A 17,902-nucleotide genomic window follows, 5' to 3' on the forward strand; every position below is an offset into this window, starting at 1 on the left:
AGTAACTATGTTATGGCTCCATCTAGCACACTTTGTAATTTCATATTTTTAAATTTATGTTTTCATGTTTCCTTCTCCTGATAAGAATGCAAGGGCACACACCAACTCTTTGCTGAATGAATGAATGAACAGTCCAAGAAAGAGATGCCTGGTTCCTAGGCGCATCTAAGCTTAGAATCTCAGATGCCCCTCTCAAAAGTAGGCATCTCACGTGTGACTCATTGGCTTCTAGTTCAGAAGACGCGCTCAGATCAGTGTGGGTGAGTGCTGTCTCTGGAAAGAAAACCCGGCACAATGACCAGGCGGTTTGGCGGATGGAGCAGGCAGGAGCTGGCTTTGCCACTTACAAGTGACTGAGCAAGACACTCAACCTCCTCTCGTCTTGGTTTCCAGGGTCTGAGATGGAGATGGTGCCAATAGTCACTCCCTGGACTGGTGTGTGGACCAAAGAGCCAATGCACCTCCGACAGCTTGGGCTCACCAAGGCCTGTGCCAACACGGGTGACAGTGCGGCTCTGAGTCCTGTATTGAGGGACAGGTCTAGGGACCACAGCTTAGTGTAACTGCCCCCCACCGCAACATAATGAAGCAGCGCCCACTGCTGGGCTGTAAGGGAGAGGATCGTGTTGCAGAGCTGGACTTGAACAAGCTCTCAGAGACAGGTTAACAAGAAGTAGACTAAGAAAGGAGGGAAGCAGTGCCAGCTTCAATAGGGACAGAAATGGGATGAGGCACTGACTCAGCCTTATCTTCTCCGTCACAGGCCTGCTGCAATAAGCGTCCCCGGAGGCACCAGCAAGACTCAGGAGACAATGTCACCACAAGGAAGGCCAATCTGAGAGTAACTGGTAGGCACGCGCTGAGCCCCCAGTAGCCTTCCCCTCTCACCCCCTGACGCCTGCCTTCGATTAAGAAAAGCCGCCTGCACTGCCATCTGCATCCCCAGATCTCACGGATTCAGCATCCATTAGAGACCCACAGACACATTTTCTTCAGGACACCAGGGGGGCGCTGAGGGCACCAGGCGCCAGGAGATGAAATGAGTGCCGCAGATGTTTAAACGCCCTGAGCGGCCCTGTGCAGCCTTTGCTTGGATGACAAAAGGCCAGGATTTGGTCCCACTGAGAAGGAAACAGACTCGCTCTGCACTGTGAGCAGGTGCCCCATGGAGGCCTCGGGAACCTCTCATGCTCCCCGGGCAGCTCATCCATGGCTTCCTCCCAGACAAGCCTCCTTCACGCTGGCTGCTCAGCAGAGGCCAGAGAGACCGTAAGGGGTGTGGGGACCCACCCTCCTTCCCCTTCCGACCTCATCAGGATCAGAGCGCAGAAAAGCCCGGTCCCGCCCAGTCACTCTCTCTGGTGGTGGCACTCCAAGACCAGGCTGATTGATGCCTGCTTGTGGGGCTGGGGAGGATCTGTGACTCTGTTCCACCTCAGTGTTCCCATATTTCCGCCAATTACTCACATTCTCTCCACTGCACCATCTCTTGGGGTTTTGTTTTCCCCACTTCATTTCCAAATTAGCTTCCAGTGAATCATTACTCTTCTTCTCAGCGACTGGCAGGCGTTAATGAATTACTGATTTTCACCTTCAACCAGCCAATACAATATATTTATGTTGGAAAGAAAGGTACTTTTTGAATCAAGACTGGTATCTTTTGACAGTTTTCCTTTGAAACATAATACATGTGTACAATTAGAGCTTGACAGCAGAGTAAGTTCTAATCACAGCTATCGAGCAGCAGCCATCAGCCCTGGACTTCTCTGCCCACGCCAGCCCCATGGGACGCCGCTTCCCCTCCTGCCACGATGCTGGAACAGGTCATTCGGCAAGGCCCGGGCAGTCAGACACTGGGCTGGCTACTTGCCTGCTGGCGCCTCGGTTTCCCCGTCTTTGGAATGTGGACAATAATAGCACCTCCCTTCGAAAGGCTCTAGGGAGGACTAGAGAGTTAATATAAGTAATGCACTTAACACAGTACCTGGCACATAGCAGGTGCCCAATGAACGTCACCTATTATTCTTCCTAATTCTCAACTAAAGAATCATGGGTTACCCTGTATTCTCAAGCCACAATTCATGTATGTTTTTACCTCTTCCTCACTGTATCCACAGGACTCAGATGAGACCAGGATTCTTTTTTTTTTTTAATTAATTTACTTTATTTATTTTTGGCTGTGTTGGGTCTTTGTTGCTGCGCATAGGCTTTTTCTAGTTGCGGTGAGTGGGGGCTACTCTTCGTTGTGGTGTGCGGGCTTCTCATTGCGGTGGCTTCTCTTGTTGTGGAGCATGGGCTCTAGGTGCACGGGCTTCAGTAGTTATGGCACGTGGGCTCAGTGGTTGTGGCTCGCGGGCTCCAGAGTGCAGGCTCAGTAGCTGTGGTGCATGGGCTTAGTTGCTCCGTGGCACGTGGGATCTTCCCGGACCAGGGCTTGAACCTGTGTCCCCTGCATTGGCAGGCAGATTCTTAACCACTGCGCAACCAGGGAAGCCCAAGACCAGGATGCTTAAGATGGAGACTGCAGCTAAGTTAAAACGTTCAAGGTTTCAACCGAAAATCAAGCTCCAAATCCAGGCTCAGCTTCAGCCACTGCTCCTGGACTAAACAGGGGCTAAACTGCTATTCAAGGTTCTGAGGAAGCAGGACACAGCAATTCACTTTATTCAAGACAGTGGATTGTTAGTTATTTAAAATATGCTGTTTACACAATAGATGTTAATTATGAATAATTTTTTGGTGCGCTCTGCGCCTCCAGTGATCAGAATACCACCTAACAGCCTCATGGAATAGCTTCCATGTCTTTCTGATTCCCAGGACCTTTCTGAGTATCCTAATATTTCTAGCACGGTTTAAGCGTTTCATTACTTTGTTTCAGGGCTGAAAAATGTCCCTTAATTTCCAAGCATGGATCTTATTGCCAGTCTCTCAAAGGATTCAGAATATTGTCAGAATATAAATATGTACCGCAGTGGCAACATGACTATTTATCAGGCTGCTGGGTTCGCTTAGATAATTAGAAATCGGGAGATTTCTCAGAGAAGGTTCACTATAATTTACTTCTAGACACAGCAGCTTAATTAGAAAACAAATTCCTTGCCTAGCTTTAAAGATTGCTAAATAATTACAACACACACGCCGCCCATGTATTCTCTTTGATCTTGTGCTGAGACTCTAAACAACACATTTTGCACATCTGACAAAGGTGGCCGAGACTGGGAAGGGGTTAATCCTTGATATCCTGCGGAACCTTATGCTGAGCTGCTGCACAGAGGCAGCTGTTTGAAACAAACCACATTTATCAAAGAATTACCATGCAGCGAATCTGAAGTGTGAAACTTTTCAATCAATTTCTCCAGTGATGGCAAAGAGGAGGGCGACGACAGGATCGGGCTGCATTTCTGACTGTCTACTGGGAGTAAGGGAAGGTGCTGGAAGATGGCTGGAAAGGCAGGTCACGCAGGTGAAGCCTGGCGCCACCCTCAAGTCCCCATGCCTGACGCTCCCGACCCCGAGGCTCTCGGGCGCTCCTTGGATGGGGTCGCCTGCCATGCAGCGTGCAGGGCAGGTTTCCCTCACCAGCTCACGCTGACATTAAGAGCCGGCGCCGGTCCTAACAAGCTGTGGCCCTGGAAACCTGGGTGTGCACAGAGCCACACACAGGGGAAGAAGTGGCAGCTCGGGTCACGTGCCTGCCATCCCGGTCCACACACGACAGGCCTCGGCATGGCCACTCGCCAGGCTGTGCCAGGACCATCCTTCACACATGCAGAGCAGGCACCCGGGAAGGGAAGGGGTGGGCAGAGGACGGGATAGACATTATTCTTATTTTCTGCAGGTCATTAAACTTGAAGGAAACAAAACCCAACAACACAGGCCAGTGCCCTTCCTGTTTTGTTTCATCTCTGTATTGTGACTTGTCACCCCAGTCAGGTGGTAGGGTGATCAGGGTCACCTTCACACTTAGGGGTGACGGAGAGGTTCTCAAGTTTAAGATTTTCCCTGTGGTGAGCTGAAACCAGAGTCACACTGGATGCAAAATGCCTTAAAACGCTCGTGAGGGCTTCCCTGGTGGCGCAGTGGTTGAGAGTCCGCCTGCTGATGCAGGGGACACGGGTTCGTGCCCCGGTCCGGGAAGATCCCACATGCCGCGGAGCGGCTAGGCCCATGAGCCATGGCCGCTGAGCCTGCGCGTCCGGAGCCTGTGCTCCGCAACGGGAGAGACCACAGCAGTGAGAGGCCCGCGTACCGAAAAAAAAAAAAAAAATGCTCGTGAAACCAGCAACATGTCAGTGGAAGCCCCATCATCGCTGTTGATATGTCTCCAGGAGCTCCCTGACATGGGTTTATCCACACCATCCACACAGCCCACGCCATCCACACACGGATACTTTCCATGCAGGAATATTTTCTTAGGTGCTTCCTTGCTGATAGAGTTTCTTCCTCTCCCCCACCAATCGACAGTGCTTAGGATTTTGTTAGGAATAAAGAACTGCTGAAGAATAAATGAAATGGGACCAAGGGATTGAGCAAAAAAGCCAATTTCTGTTTGGTCCTATAATTGTAAGTAAGCACAAGTTATCCTGCCAATTAACCTGGACCCACAAACGAGCTGCACTGGAAGCCCATGTGAAGGTCTCACTTTGCCCCCTGAAGGCTCAGCTTGCTCAGTCACGCTGCCAAGAGGGTGGGGTGAACCTCCCTGGGAGAAGCATCCACGATTCTCCGCTGAACACTCCCTGCACCTCTTCTGGTGAGTCACAGCCACGTCCCAAAGGCGGGCTGGCTTGTGCAGAGGAGGGGCATCCAGTGGACAAAGGGCACTTGATATGGTGAGAATGGCCATCCAAGGAGAGGACTGCCGACAAGACGGAGGAAAAGGGTAAATCAGCCTGGACAGCCTGGCCCAGAGCAGCAGTTCAGGCACTCAGCATGGCAAGGATTCATAAGTAAGGAATCACCTCACAAGACAGTTCCCGAGTGGACCTGCTTCACCAACGTGCAGGTAAACATCACGACGAGTTATGACCCTGACGGAACCCCAAGCAGCCCCAGCACAGCGAGTAGAGACCAAACACAGCCCCAGAGAGGTGGATGCCAAGAGATCGCTATATCCAAGAGCTGCATATGTTGACCAGAAATCTCCAGAAAATGATGATAAAATAGGTGAAAAATAATGAGACACTGTCCCCAGGAATGTTCTCTGAATACAGAAACCTCAGCAGCCTGGAAGACTCTACTGAACACAGACGTGCTGCATTTCTCTCTAGCCTTGTAACTGCAAAATCACATCTGCTTCTTGAAATTTTTTCTTCTTACAGACTGTAAGCACAGTTGGGGAAAAAAATCTAAAAATTAAAAAAACAGAATAGCATTTTAAATGGAAAAGTCTCTCAAGTAAGCTACAGAAATTAAGAACTTGTATCTACTCAGAAATAGATCTCACGGTTCTAGTGGCTGGGTATCTTAAGGAGCTGCACATCTGGATTTCTACTAGCGCCATATAACTAAAGTTTGGAGTTTGTCCTGGCATAAAAAATAAACATAATTCAACCCCACACATTCACTCTAACCTTGGCCAGGCTACGAGGGGAGCAAGCCACGTGGCAACTCCAACTGAAAACGATGATGTGTGTGCATCTCAACTGAACTATACTTTTGCTAAGTTGTATTCAGAGAACGATGACTCAGGCCCAAATCAATGTACCTTGAAAAGTTATTCACAATAAAAACTCGAGGTTTCTAAAATGTCTTCTTCTTACTCTCTTTTTGTCACCACCATCACAAACCCACCCAAATGAAGCTCCATCTGGGGGGAAAAGTGTGGTTCATTCTGGATGCTTGTAGCCTGTCCCAACTAATCTGGACAACACGCTTTTCTAAAATGCAAACCCCTCTGGAATGGGAATGATCTCTCTCTTTTTTTTTTTAAAGAAGATGTTGGGGATAGGAGTTTATTAATTTATTTTTGCTGTGTTGGGTCTTCGTTTCTGTGCGAGGGCTTTCTCCAGCCGCGGCAAGCGGGGGCCACTCTTCATCGTGGTGCGCGGGCCTCTCACTATCGCGGCCTCTCTTGCTGCAGAGCACAGGCTCCAGGCGCGCAGGCTCAGTAGTTGTGACTCACGGGCCTAGTTGCTCCGTGGCATGTGGGATCTTCCCAGGCCAGGGCTCGAACCCAAGTCCCCTGCATTAGCAGGCAGATTCTCAACCACTGCGCCACCAGGGAAGCCCCAGGAATGATCTCTTTTTAAATTGCATAGCTAGCTGGACTTTGGGAACACAATCTTCCAAAAGTTGTGTGGCAGCATTCACCTGATGGTGGACAGGGCCGGTGTATGAAAGACACTTTCCCCCTTCAGTCTTTATCAGAAATCCGAATGGCTTCAGAAATGCAAAGTAGTATTAACCATTATCCCCACTGCAGCTCGGCCGAAAGTGGTAAAACAACAGAAGTATTTGTGGGTTGACGCCCACAGAGCCGACAGTACCACAGGCTCCTCAGTCCGACCTGTATGACAGGGACAGATGTGGGGGTGACAGGGGTGTGCCCAGCGAGTGTGACTCCTGAGGGTGAGGCCAGGACCACAGCCACGTCTGTCCATCTGCAGTCTTTCCACCACATCCCCTTCCTCGCCTCCATTCCCACTCAGGATGCTATTAATGATGTTTTTCTTTTTAAATTAAAACACACAGACTCCCAGTCTTTTAGCATTTCACCAGCGTTGTAGTATCACCTGGCACAGGAGATGGGGAGATGGAGAAAAGAGGACCCTGTGAAACAACTTCATAGGCCAAAGTGTAGACTCACCAGCTGAGAAAGTCACTTAGCCCTGGGGTCTTGACCCCTGAGGGGTAAACACTGGGTGTTTCCAGGAACACTGGTGGCTGCAAACTCTGAAGTCCTGATTTAGGAAAATTGTGCTTGATGAAAAATACTAAAATCTTATTATATAAGGGTATTTGCTTCTATATTTCAATCCTCATTAGCCAGTTTAAGTAGTAAGAATAAAGGTTTCTCCCCAAGAAACAATGGAGCACATTTCATGGTAGAAAGGCCACTCCCCTCTCAAATTCTGTTCTCCATTTCCTCTGGTCCCCGCTTCCCCGGTTCAGGTGTTTCTGCTATGACTTCCTTTAGTCATTCTGACCTGTATCTCTTACAGGGTATCTTATTTCCCCCACATTCTATATTAATCCTATTTTTGAAGTTGTCGTATAGTTCATTGGTTTGGGGTATGCGGCGCTATGATTTTAGCATGTGTAGGTTTGTGGAACCAGCACCACACTCAGGATAGTGAACATTCTATCACTTTCATAGCCTCTCTCTATAGTCCTGTTCTCTGACCCTGCAGTTCTGTCTCTTCCTGAATGCCACATGAATAGAACCAGATCTGTGTCACCTTTCACTCCATGAAGGACCTCTGGGACCCTTCGTGGCTGTGGACCCAGGGGCCTCCCTTCCCCCTGGAGGTGGTGCTCCTCTGTACAGATGCACCACAGCCTGTTTATCCATTCACCCCCAGGACATTCTGGTTGTTCCTAGGTTTGGATGGTGATGAACAAAGCTACTATAAACATGCTTGTACAGGACTTTGTATGAATCTAAGTCTTCATTCCTCTAGGGTAAACCCCTGGGACTGGGACTGCGGGGACATATGGTAAGGTATGTTTTTTGTTTTGCTTTGTTTTGTTTTTGCGGTATGTGGGCCTCTCACTGCTGTGGCCTCTCCCGTTGCGGAGCACAGGCTCTGGACGCGCAGGCTCAGCGGCCATGGCTCACGGGCCTAGCCGCTCCGCGGCATGTGGGATCTTCCCGGACCGGGGCATGAACCCGTGTCCCCTGCATCGGCAGGCGGACTCTCAACCACTGCGCCACCAGGGAAGCCCGGTAAGGTATGTTTAAAGTGACAAGAAGCCACGCACTTCTCCAGGGTGGCTGCACCGCTCTGCCTTTGCACAGCAACGTGCGGGAGTCCTGCCATCCCAGTTCTCACCGCACTCGGTACCGCCAGCCTTTTTTTGTTTCAGTCATTCTAATAGGTGTGCAATGGTGTCTTGCTGTGGTTTTAATTTACATTTCCCTAACAGTTAATGATTTTGAACATCTTCTCATGTGCTTATTGGCCAACCTTAAATCCTCTTTGGTAAAGTGTCTCTCGTCCATTTTAAAATTTTGGTTTTTTTTTTGTTTTTTTTCCCCTTAATTTTGAGTTTTGAGATATCTTCATATATTCTGGATACAAGTCCTTTGTCAGGTATGTGATTTGCAAATATTTTCCCCAAGTTTGTAGCTTATCTTTTCTCTCTCTTAGCAGTGTCTTACAGAGTAAACAGTTTAAATTTTGATGAAGTCCAATTTGCCAATTCTTTTCTTTTGTGGATCAGGCTTAGGGTGTCAAGTTGCTGTGCACACTGTAAGTCTGAGAAAGTGACAGGATAGGAGCTGGCTGTCTAGACATCAAAGTCTGGAAAAGGGAGGGCCTGTGTATGGGAAAGACCACAGAGAGACGTCCAGAGACCTGGCCGCCAGGCGGGCCTGACACCGCCAGGCGGGAAATGTCACCGAGGAAGCTGAACCAAACCAAAGCCAGGTTCCTCTTCAGTAATATCACAGGGTTTAACTAAATAACCTAAAAAAATATATTTTTAAGTTATGTGATTTTTAACAGCTCTTTTTAGTCTGGAGAACTCGGAACACGTGACACTGTTTGTCTGGGCCCACCTGCACCATACGAGCACAGCACAGTCAGGGACGGTCACAACCATGCTGAGTGACCAGGAGGGTACACCACCCAGCATGTGAGACAGGGTCTGGGCTGCGTTCATGCTTCAAGCCGCCCCACCCAGTGGGAGAGGGAGACAACCCAGCCCTGCTCACAAAATATTTAAACAGAACGAGAACCGTCTGAACTGGTCACCAGACGTCACCTCGCTAGGAAAGAATGTAACTTTATTGAAGTTTTAATGGATAACCGTTTATTTGAGAATTACATGTCTATGGAGATCTGTGGTACAGGTAACAGAGGCTCTGTCACTCAGAAATGGAGAGAAGTAAAGACCCACAGACACAGCACAGCAGTGCTGGTGAACGAACTCTGACGGGATGGCTTCCAAACTCTGAAATCTCATCAGGGAATTGAACCAAACAGGCCGGATAACCAGGCAGATCTAGCATTTTCTTATTTTCTAACTTCTCTCCGTGTGATGTCTCTCGATGGTTGCCTTGTTTGTCCAGCACTTGTAAATGGTTTTCTTGGTTTCAGCCCACCTTGGAGGTGAAGCTGGCTTAGAACGGGGAGGAGCAGCTCCCCTGAGTGGCAGGGTGTTGAGCCTTCTGTCTCTAGAAGAGAGCTGTGCGAGCGTGACCAGGACAAGGCAATCGTGGAGCCCAGTTAAAAAAGCACTCAGCGCCTGGCCACCTGGCCCTCTGCTTCCCGACTGCAGTGACCCTTGGTGCACCGGGCTGCCCAGCACAGACAGGACTGGGGACACGAGGCTGCAACACGTTCTCCCCACCACCTGACACCAGATTGCACCAGCACTCAGATTTGGAGAAAACCAGCAGCTGCACATGCCCAGAGCAGCACAGTTTCGAATAGGAGCAAGAGTCACCGGTGTGCCTTACACTACATATGGGGGTTGGGTGGGGGCACACGGAGAGCCAGACCTCCGCCCTCCCTGACCCTTGCGAATGTGACACAGTGAAGCCTACGGTCCCTGCTCTGACCGAGCTAGCACAACCAGCTCCCCGAACACAGCTCCGCTGCTGGTCCCAATCCCGACCTCAAGTTCCCGCTGCTTCCCACCCAGCCTGCAGTGCCAATCTATCAGCGCATCCTCTGGCCCTGCCTCAGCCAGCACTGCCTTTCCAGCAATGGCTTCAAAGTCTCCTCAACTGTGGGTCAGTGGTAACCAAGACCCAGATGTGGGCTGGTCAATGGTAACCAAGAATCAGCTGTGGGCTGGGCAGTGGTAACCAAGACCCACTCTGAGCAGAGGGGACCAGCAGGTCTTCCCATTTGTCCTGCTGGCACTGATCAATGTTACACTAATTCTTTCTTGTCACAATATCCCATTTTGCTTGCGGACAAAAGCATCTTGAAGCAAACAGATGCAGTGACCAGTCACATGATTTCCTTAAACGTTTATCCAAAATTTAATGGAAGAAATTATACTTGAACCGTTTGCAGGTATCCTAATTGTATTTTGTTGATTCTTTCTTTTAAATTTATTTGTACCTATGTTTTCCATGTCTATATTCTTATAAAAAAAAATTAAACAAGATGGAAAAAAATCAGTCCCTAACACTGCTCCTCCCTGCTTCTTGCTCCAAATTCCACTTTCCTACCCAGAGTGAAGTGTAACTATTTCATTTCATGCCTTGTTGATAGGTACACACACACACACACACACACACACACACACACACACACACACACACACAGTTATGCACGGTTTCAAACATGTGCTCGGCAGCCCACCATGGGTGTTGGTCTTTAACAACATGTCCAACAGGCCACTCCCTGTCAGTTCAAGGGTAGCCACCATATTCTCTGTATTTGCCCGTGAGAATGCACATGACTGAGTGAACTGTGCCCTTACAGTGGGTGTTCAGGCATAATATTTTTGTGTATTTCCCCTGACACACAGGCAAGTTGTTTTCCAGGAGAGAAAACTAGAAGATTTGCTTTTCCTACCTAATGTAATTAAAATCAGGCTTCAGCTGTTTTAGCACAAGATTTTGTATATCAAGACTTTGGAAACAATTTGCATGTTAATTCTAGAAGAAACGGGGTTTGGAACAGAAGCATTAGGAACTACCTAGGTGAATCAGGATGAATGAAATGAACACGCAAACAAATAAAAAATGCAGGTCAAGTTTAGAGCTGTGAGATGGTGTACTGACCCAAAGAGGCTCACGACAGGAGCAGACAAGCCAGCCCTGTGACCTGGGAGGACAAGCAGAGGCCGAGCAACCGCAGCACATCATGAAGGACCCCTCCTGCAGGGACCACTGCATCTGCCCTGAGATAGAATGTAAAACTGGGGGTGGGGGGATGGAAGGTTGCAGAACGTGAAAGGGAACATTGAAGAACATCGGGAAGATGCTAAGCTGTGATCTGACGTTTGCAGCTGGGGAGCAGAGTGATGATCTCTATGTGCAGAGTGATGGATCTGCATGGCAGTGACCTGTATGTGAAGTGATTGGTCTGTATGTGTAACGATATGTTTTTACTTTGGCTCAGTGTTGGAAGTATTTTTAAATGTTCAAAAGGATTCAGCTTTTATTCTTTTCATTTTAATATGGCCCCAAATTTAGCTGTGTTCTATGTAACGATCACAAACATGGCCTTAATCAGAGAACAAAAGAACACACCCACATGAAAGGGAAACAACCTGTGCGGACAGGAAGTACTTCTGAGAACCAAGAGTGAAAAAAGGAGACTCCCCTCACACCAGAAGCCACAATAGTTTAAAAATCTGACTTACTTTTCTATCAAATCCAGTGTGACTCCAGGCACCAGACTAACGCATTTCTGCATGCAAAACCTGCAGAGAAAGAAAAGAAAGTGAATCACAGCAATAGGATATTTAACAAGAGAGTGCAACAGTCCCACAGAAAAAGCAAAGAGAGAAAGGTGAGGATGGGGATTGCCACGGTGAAAAAGTAAACCCTGTTTTTCTTAATTCTGTCAGCTTTTAGGTTTATGAAGAAAATCTCCCTGCAGCCTCTCAAAGGGGCAGGAACACCGAGCTGCAACCACAGGTCTTCAGTGGAAGGAGAGAAACAAGTCTACGGGATGGCGGGGCAGAGCCCCCACTGTGGCAGGGGCTGGGGGCATGTGCGCACAAGATTCCACAGGACAGGAAGTTTCCACCTAGATGATGAACAGGCTCCACTTTTCTATTTTTCCTTCTTAGGCAGGTAAGCTGGGGAGAGTGATGGAAGAATCAGCGAACCACCCCCAGGTACACAAAAGAAATTCGTGAGAGAAGACAAAAGTGAATTCAATTATATCATTTTAATTATCATAAAATCATAGGAGTCAGAGCTGCGAGACTTAATCTTCACTGCAGAGCCATCCTGGAGAGCTAGGGTGGGACTGTCCAGGCTTCACCTAATTTGTACGCACCAACAAGAGGTCTCGGACCATCTCTTTCTTCCTGTCAGGGCTATTGCCACGCAGCAGGACAGAATCAATGGTAGCATGGAGTAAAGAGGCAACTTAGTATCAGTCGCAGGAGAAGTGTAAAACATTTAATTCATCGGCTTTAAAAATTAAGAACAAATAATGCCCTCCATAAAAACAGCATCAGGCACACAGCAAATACACCCACAAAATGCATTTTAGTATCACTAGTGGATGTGAGAAGTGGAGGAAGGTCAGCGAATACCAGTGGGCTCAAGGGAGGGGACGAGTACAGGGAACCGGCCACATTCAGGACACACGGAGTGAGACGTGTACGGTGGGTGGGTGGAGGTGGGGGAGAAAGACAAGGAGACAGAGAGAGACCCAGAGGCTGGAAGACGACAGACAAGGCCGTGAAGACGGCGTCTGGTGGGCCACTGGCTCCCAACACGTAGCCCTCCAGCGGGGGGAGGGTGGGGGTAGGGGAAGAGGGGACTCTGTGCACCCTGCCCCGCCAGGCTCATGGCCTCGGGGAGCAACGTCTCGCTCAGCCAGCAGAGGAAGTTATCTTCCTGGCTGTGGCTGCGCCGGTCGGTGCTCTCTATTCACGGAGCAGAAGAAACATAAATGAGGGCTGTGTTTGCCCTACACAGACAGAGGCCCCTCCCACCGGCACAAACGGCTGGGCTGACCAGCTGCTCCACCGGGCCAGTCAGTTCCTCCAGACAAATCCTTCTGTTTACTCCTCTGGCGGAGAACTCGGCCCGTCCGCTCCCGCGCATCACCGCAACCGCCGAACCAGCCCACATGCAGCTCTGACAGCGGCTCCATGTGAATCAGGATCTCTCCGTGGATAGAAATGGTCTACAGGAAACACATTTTCCAGTCCACTTCTGAGGCCTATATGCAAACAGGGCTGCTCTGTCGTCATCTTTCTCTCTGTAACGCACTTACTGACTGGACCTCTGCCTTCCCATAATGATAGTCTGTGCCAGACTAATCCTTTCGTCAATAACAACAATAAGCTCTGGACAAAATATAAAAAACAACCACTTGAAAGCACCAAAGAGCAAACAAATACAGGCAGAAAGGGAAGCCATGACCCTTAAAAGAAGAATAACAAGGTCTGCCTTAACCAGCTTTTCCCAGGCGTGCTCCCCAATTCACACAGCGCCAGGGACACTGCTCAACGGAAAGGAGATCAGAACCCCAGGCTGCCAGGAGTTTCAGGGGAAGTCTTAGAAAGGAGGAGTCAAACTCTGCGAGCAAGCTTTCCTAGGACCCTGGGCTGAGCCCGGCACTGCACAGGCATGGGCCCAGACCCCGAGGAGCCCCGGGGACACCAGAGCTGAAGTGCTGAACACAATGGGCAGAGGTTTCCACAGTTGCTCACTAGCAGACATGCATGCAGATGGGGACAGCCAGTGCCACGTTAGGGGGCTATCAACACCTGGGGCTTTCCACTGACACCCTGTGGGGTGGTGCCTCAGTTACAACCATGGTCCAGGATTCAGAGTCTCACCCCAGAACTAGGAGCAAAATCAAAGGAGGCCAGTCCTACAGCTAAGAGACCTCAATCAATTAAACCATCTACAAGAACAGAGCTAAATACTCCTCAGAGGAAGATAACAGAATCCAGACTTTCTCAGTGTCTCATCCACAATGGAAAGTATTCTACTTAAAATCAAGAGAAAAATTGTTAATAAAACCAGATTCATTGCTGGCCACATATTGGAATTAGACTTTAAAATTATAAAAATAATTATTAACTGGGAAATAAGTATTATGATAAATCTGCTGAAAATACAAAGTTCCATTAAGTAGGAAATTAAAAATAGGGCCATGATGCAACTTTAAAATATCTATGATATGGTTATATGCATTAAGAGCAGCATGGATAAACCAGTGACTGACAAGCCACAAATTGTACATCAGCCAATATTTATTCCTTCGCACCAGGCAAAATCAGAGGCAATAAAAATGGCTTGACAATCCCACAAAATTGGATATTAGTAATTATGACAATAAACACAACAGCTGGCAGTCGGTTAGTGCTTACTCTTGGTGCTAGAGCTCTCATCAACAGGCTCTGGCCACTTTTGAATCTTCTTTGTCCAACTTGCCCTTTCCGAACTTCGAGTGAACAGTTACACAGCACCAGACCACTGCTTACTGCCTGCCTGCTGACCCTCCAGGCCAGGGTTTCTCAGCTGTGCACGAAGGACTCTTAGGGCCAGATCATTCTTTGCTGTAAGGGCAGCATCCTAGCCTCGACCCACAGGATGCCAGCAGCACCACACCCCAGTTGTGACAACCAAACATGTCTCCTGACACTGCCTAATGTCCCTGGGGGGCAGAGTCACCCCACTGAGGCCACAGCCCTAGGCCAGGCCCCAGTGTCTCTCACATTTTCCAGAACAGTCTCTGCTTCCACTCTTGCCTGTGCTTCCTATTCCTCTCCCAGGAATTCTCTACCCAGCAGGCAAAGCAACCCTTTTAAGAGGAAATGCTGTGATAAGTCATTTCATCTTGACCCTCCAGAGGCTTCCTGCCATGAAGGATGAAATGCAGGGTGCTTGCCTAGCCTCCCAAGGCCCTGCCCTGGGCTTCCAGTCACTGCTCTAACTTCACTTCCTCACTCTCATTCTGCTTACCCAGCTCCATTCACCCTGACACACTTCCTGCTCCTTCAACACGCCAGGTACAGCCCCACCTCAGGGCCTTTGCGCTTGCTGTTCCCTCAGCCTGCAACACTCTTGCCCCAGATAACTGGAAGGTTTACTCCTTTTATTTGGACTTCTTCTACCTTCCCTGACCAGCCTAAGGAAAACAACGCCTTCATTCTCTACCTGCATACCCTGCTTTTTAAAAATAACATTTCTTGCTACCTTATTATATATTTGTTATTGCTTGTCTTTATCATAGAAGATAAGCTCAATGAGTACAAGGACTTCTCTTATTTTGTTCATCAGTGTGCCCCCAGTACTTAGAAGGGTGCCTTAATATATAGTTTTGATAATCCATAAATGTGTCAACAAGTGAATACGGTATAAGATTAATTTCTAATATTTCACATATATCTTTTTTTTCCTGTTGCTCTTGAAAGTGAGTGGCTTCAAGATTTTTATGCAGAACAAATTAATTAACGTTAAAAAAACTCAACTGTGTAACCTTGTACACTATCATATAACTGTTGGATGCTATTGTTTCTGAGAATGGAAATACATTAATTTTTTTTCTAATTAGAAAACTCCCCACATATTTACCATAAAAAATTAAAAGTACAAAAAATTACAAGTAAAAATTACCCCCAAACCTAAGATAACCATTAACATTTTCACATTTACCTCTTAGAGAAAATTGAATCATGCTGATTTATTTTGTTCTAGGAGTCACAGTCACTGGAACATCCCAAACAATACAGATGTGTGTAATGGAAAATTAAGAGTCTGTCCTGCTGCCCCATTCCACTGCTGACCACTGCTGACTGCTCCTCTGCATCCAGAATGTGCCCAGCACACGTGCACAACCAATATCTACCCTTGGGTTTTGTTCAGTTTTTTTTCTTACCACAAGAGAATTTGCCATACACACCACAGCTGTGGTTTTTTTTTTTTTAAACATTTGTTTTCCAGCATTTTCCAACATTCAACAAAGTTGAAAGAATTTTAGAGTAAGTTCCTGCATCCCACCACCTAGGTTCCACCATCAGAATTTGATTGCATTTGCTTTATCACATCTCTGCCTCTCCGTCCATTAATCCATCTCATTTTTGGTGCGACAGAGGATATGGTACACTTGCCTTTAAATTCTTCAGCACACATACTGAGATCTCAGTATCTGTTTATTGTTTTTGTCTTTTGATGTAAGATTACATACAATGAAGTACACACATCTTAATTGTTCGTTCACCAGGTTCTGACAATTGCACATGCCCGTGTACCCAAGCTCCTACAGGGACCACTACCAACATCCCAGGGAGTTTTCTCTCACCCTTTCTCGGCCAATTCCTACTTCTTCCCATTGCGCCCAGAGGCAAAAACACTGCTCTGATTTTTCTACTTATTTTCGTTCCTCTGTTCTAGAGTTTCACATACATGGACTCATCAAGTATGTACTTTTGTATAAGGCCTCTTCCAGTCAGCATAATGTTTTGGATGTTTATCCATGTCTTTGTTTGTATCATGAATTTATTCTGTTTTGTTGCTGACTGGTATTCCATTATATGAAAAGACTGTAGTTTATACATTCTGTTCTGTAACTTGTCCTTGTGTATCATGGACAATATAAAAGCTGATGCATAGAACATTACCTTTTTCATGAACATAAGTGTGCTGTCCTCAGGATGCATTCGTAGCAATGGAACTGCCTGACGAATGGGTACACATATTGAATGACCACTCATCTGATGCTCTCCAGAGGGAAGTGCCATTTACTGTCTCATCAAGGCTGAATATACCCACTTTTTAACTTCTGGAAAATACTGGGTTTATCAAAATAAAAGAAAAACAAACCCTCTGTTCTACTGATAGGTGAGAAATGACACATCATTGGAATTTCTTTGATTATTATTGAGGTTAAATGCTAGCTAATAATTTTTCCAGTTCTTTGTATTTTTCTTTTGCTTGTTTCCTGTTTATGCCCTTCTTGTCTTATTGAGTTTAAAAGTGCTTTATACATTAACGGAACCAACAGTGGTTTTGTTATATATTACACAATTTTTCTCAATTTATAATTTTAAGTTTTGTTTTTTGTTTTCTTTGCCATACAAAACTTAAAATTGGTGTTTAATAAAATCTATCACTTCCTTTATAGCTCTTTAAGTCTCCTGACAGTTTTTCCAGTACTTTTGTGAGTTTCCTTTTTTACATTTAAATCCTCGGTATATTTGGAGTTTATTTTTTCAGGTAAGAGGTAAGGATTAAAAAAATTCAAATGGTTAGCCATGTGCCCCATACAGTATTGAGTAATTCATTCTTTTTCCAAATGATAAATTCTTATACAGCAGATTCTGTTTCTGGAACGCTCTACTCTGTTCCATGGCCTCAAATGTCTGCTCTTACTCCACCTGAAACTTCAAAATGCATTTTAATAACAAGTAGGACAAATTTTCTTTCACACATTTTTTCAAAAAATTCTCATGGGACTTCTCAAACATTTATCCTTCTACTTGACCTTTAAAATTACTTTATCAATATGTGACAAATTTATGGTTTAATTTAAGGAGAATTTATATCCTTAATCTTCTGGCTCTCACCATGTAATAATAATGTGGTCAATCCCTCCATTTATTCAAATATCCTTTCGTATCAATCAGTAAAGTTTTATGGAATTTTCTATACATACATCCAATACAACATCTTAGCTTGTTTATGTGTTTTTTTTTTTTTTGGCTGTGTTGGGTCTTTGTTGCTGCACGCGGGCTTTTTTCTGGTTGTGGTGGATGGGGGCTACTCTTCGTTGTGGTGCGTGGGCTTCTCATTGTGGTGGCTTCTCTTGTTGTGGAGCACAGGCTCTATGTGCATGGGCTTCAGTATTTGTGGCACACGGGCTCAGTAGTTGTGGCTCGCAGGCTCTAGAGCGCAGGCTCAGTAGTTGTGGCGCACGGGCTTCCTTGCTCCGCGGCATGTGGGATCTTCCCAGATTAGGGCTCGAACCCATGTCTCCTACACTGGCAGGCAGATTCTTAACCACTTTGCCACCAGGGAAGCCCCTTGTTTACGTTTTGTCATTGTTACTGCTGCTACTGTGGATCAGATTTACTTTCCTTC

The 17,902-nt window shown here is 46.9% G+C and overlaps 1 protein-coding gene across 4 annotated transcripts in view; it reads right to left on the reverse strand.

The window, feature by feature from the left end:
- Nucleotides 1-17,902, reverse strand: part of RPTOR (regulatory associated protein of MTOR complex 1) — a 347,367-nt gene that overhangs the window by 117,687 nt on the left and 211,778 nt on the right. For all 4 annotated transcript variants that reach the window (XM_073798118.1, XM_033847372.2, XM_033847375.2 and 1 more), the window contains exon 7: nt 11,491-11,550. In XM_073798118.1, the coding sequence (XP_073654219.1) occupies nt 11,491-11,550 (60 nt within the window). The remainder of the gene's footprint in view (nt 1-11,490; nt 11,551-17,902) is intronic.

This window comes from Tursiops truncatus, chromosome 20 (assembly GCF_011762595.2).
Source record: "Tursiops truncatus isolate mTurTru1 chromosome 20, mTurTru1.mat.Y, whole genome shotgun sequence".
NCBI classification, from domain to species: domain Eukaryota; kingdom Metazoa; phylum Chordata; class Mammalia; order Artiodactyla; family Delphinidae; genus Tursiops; species Tursiops truncatus.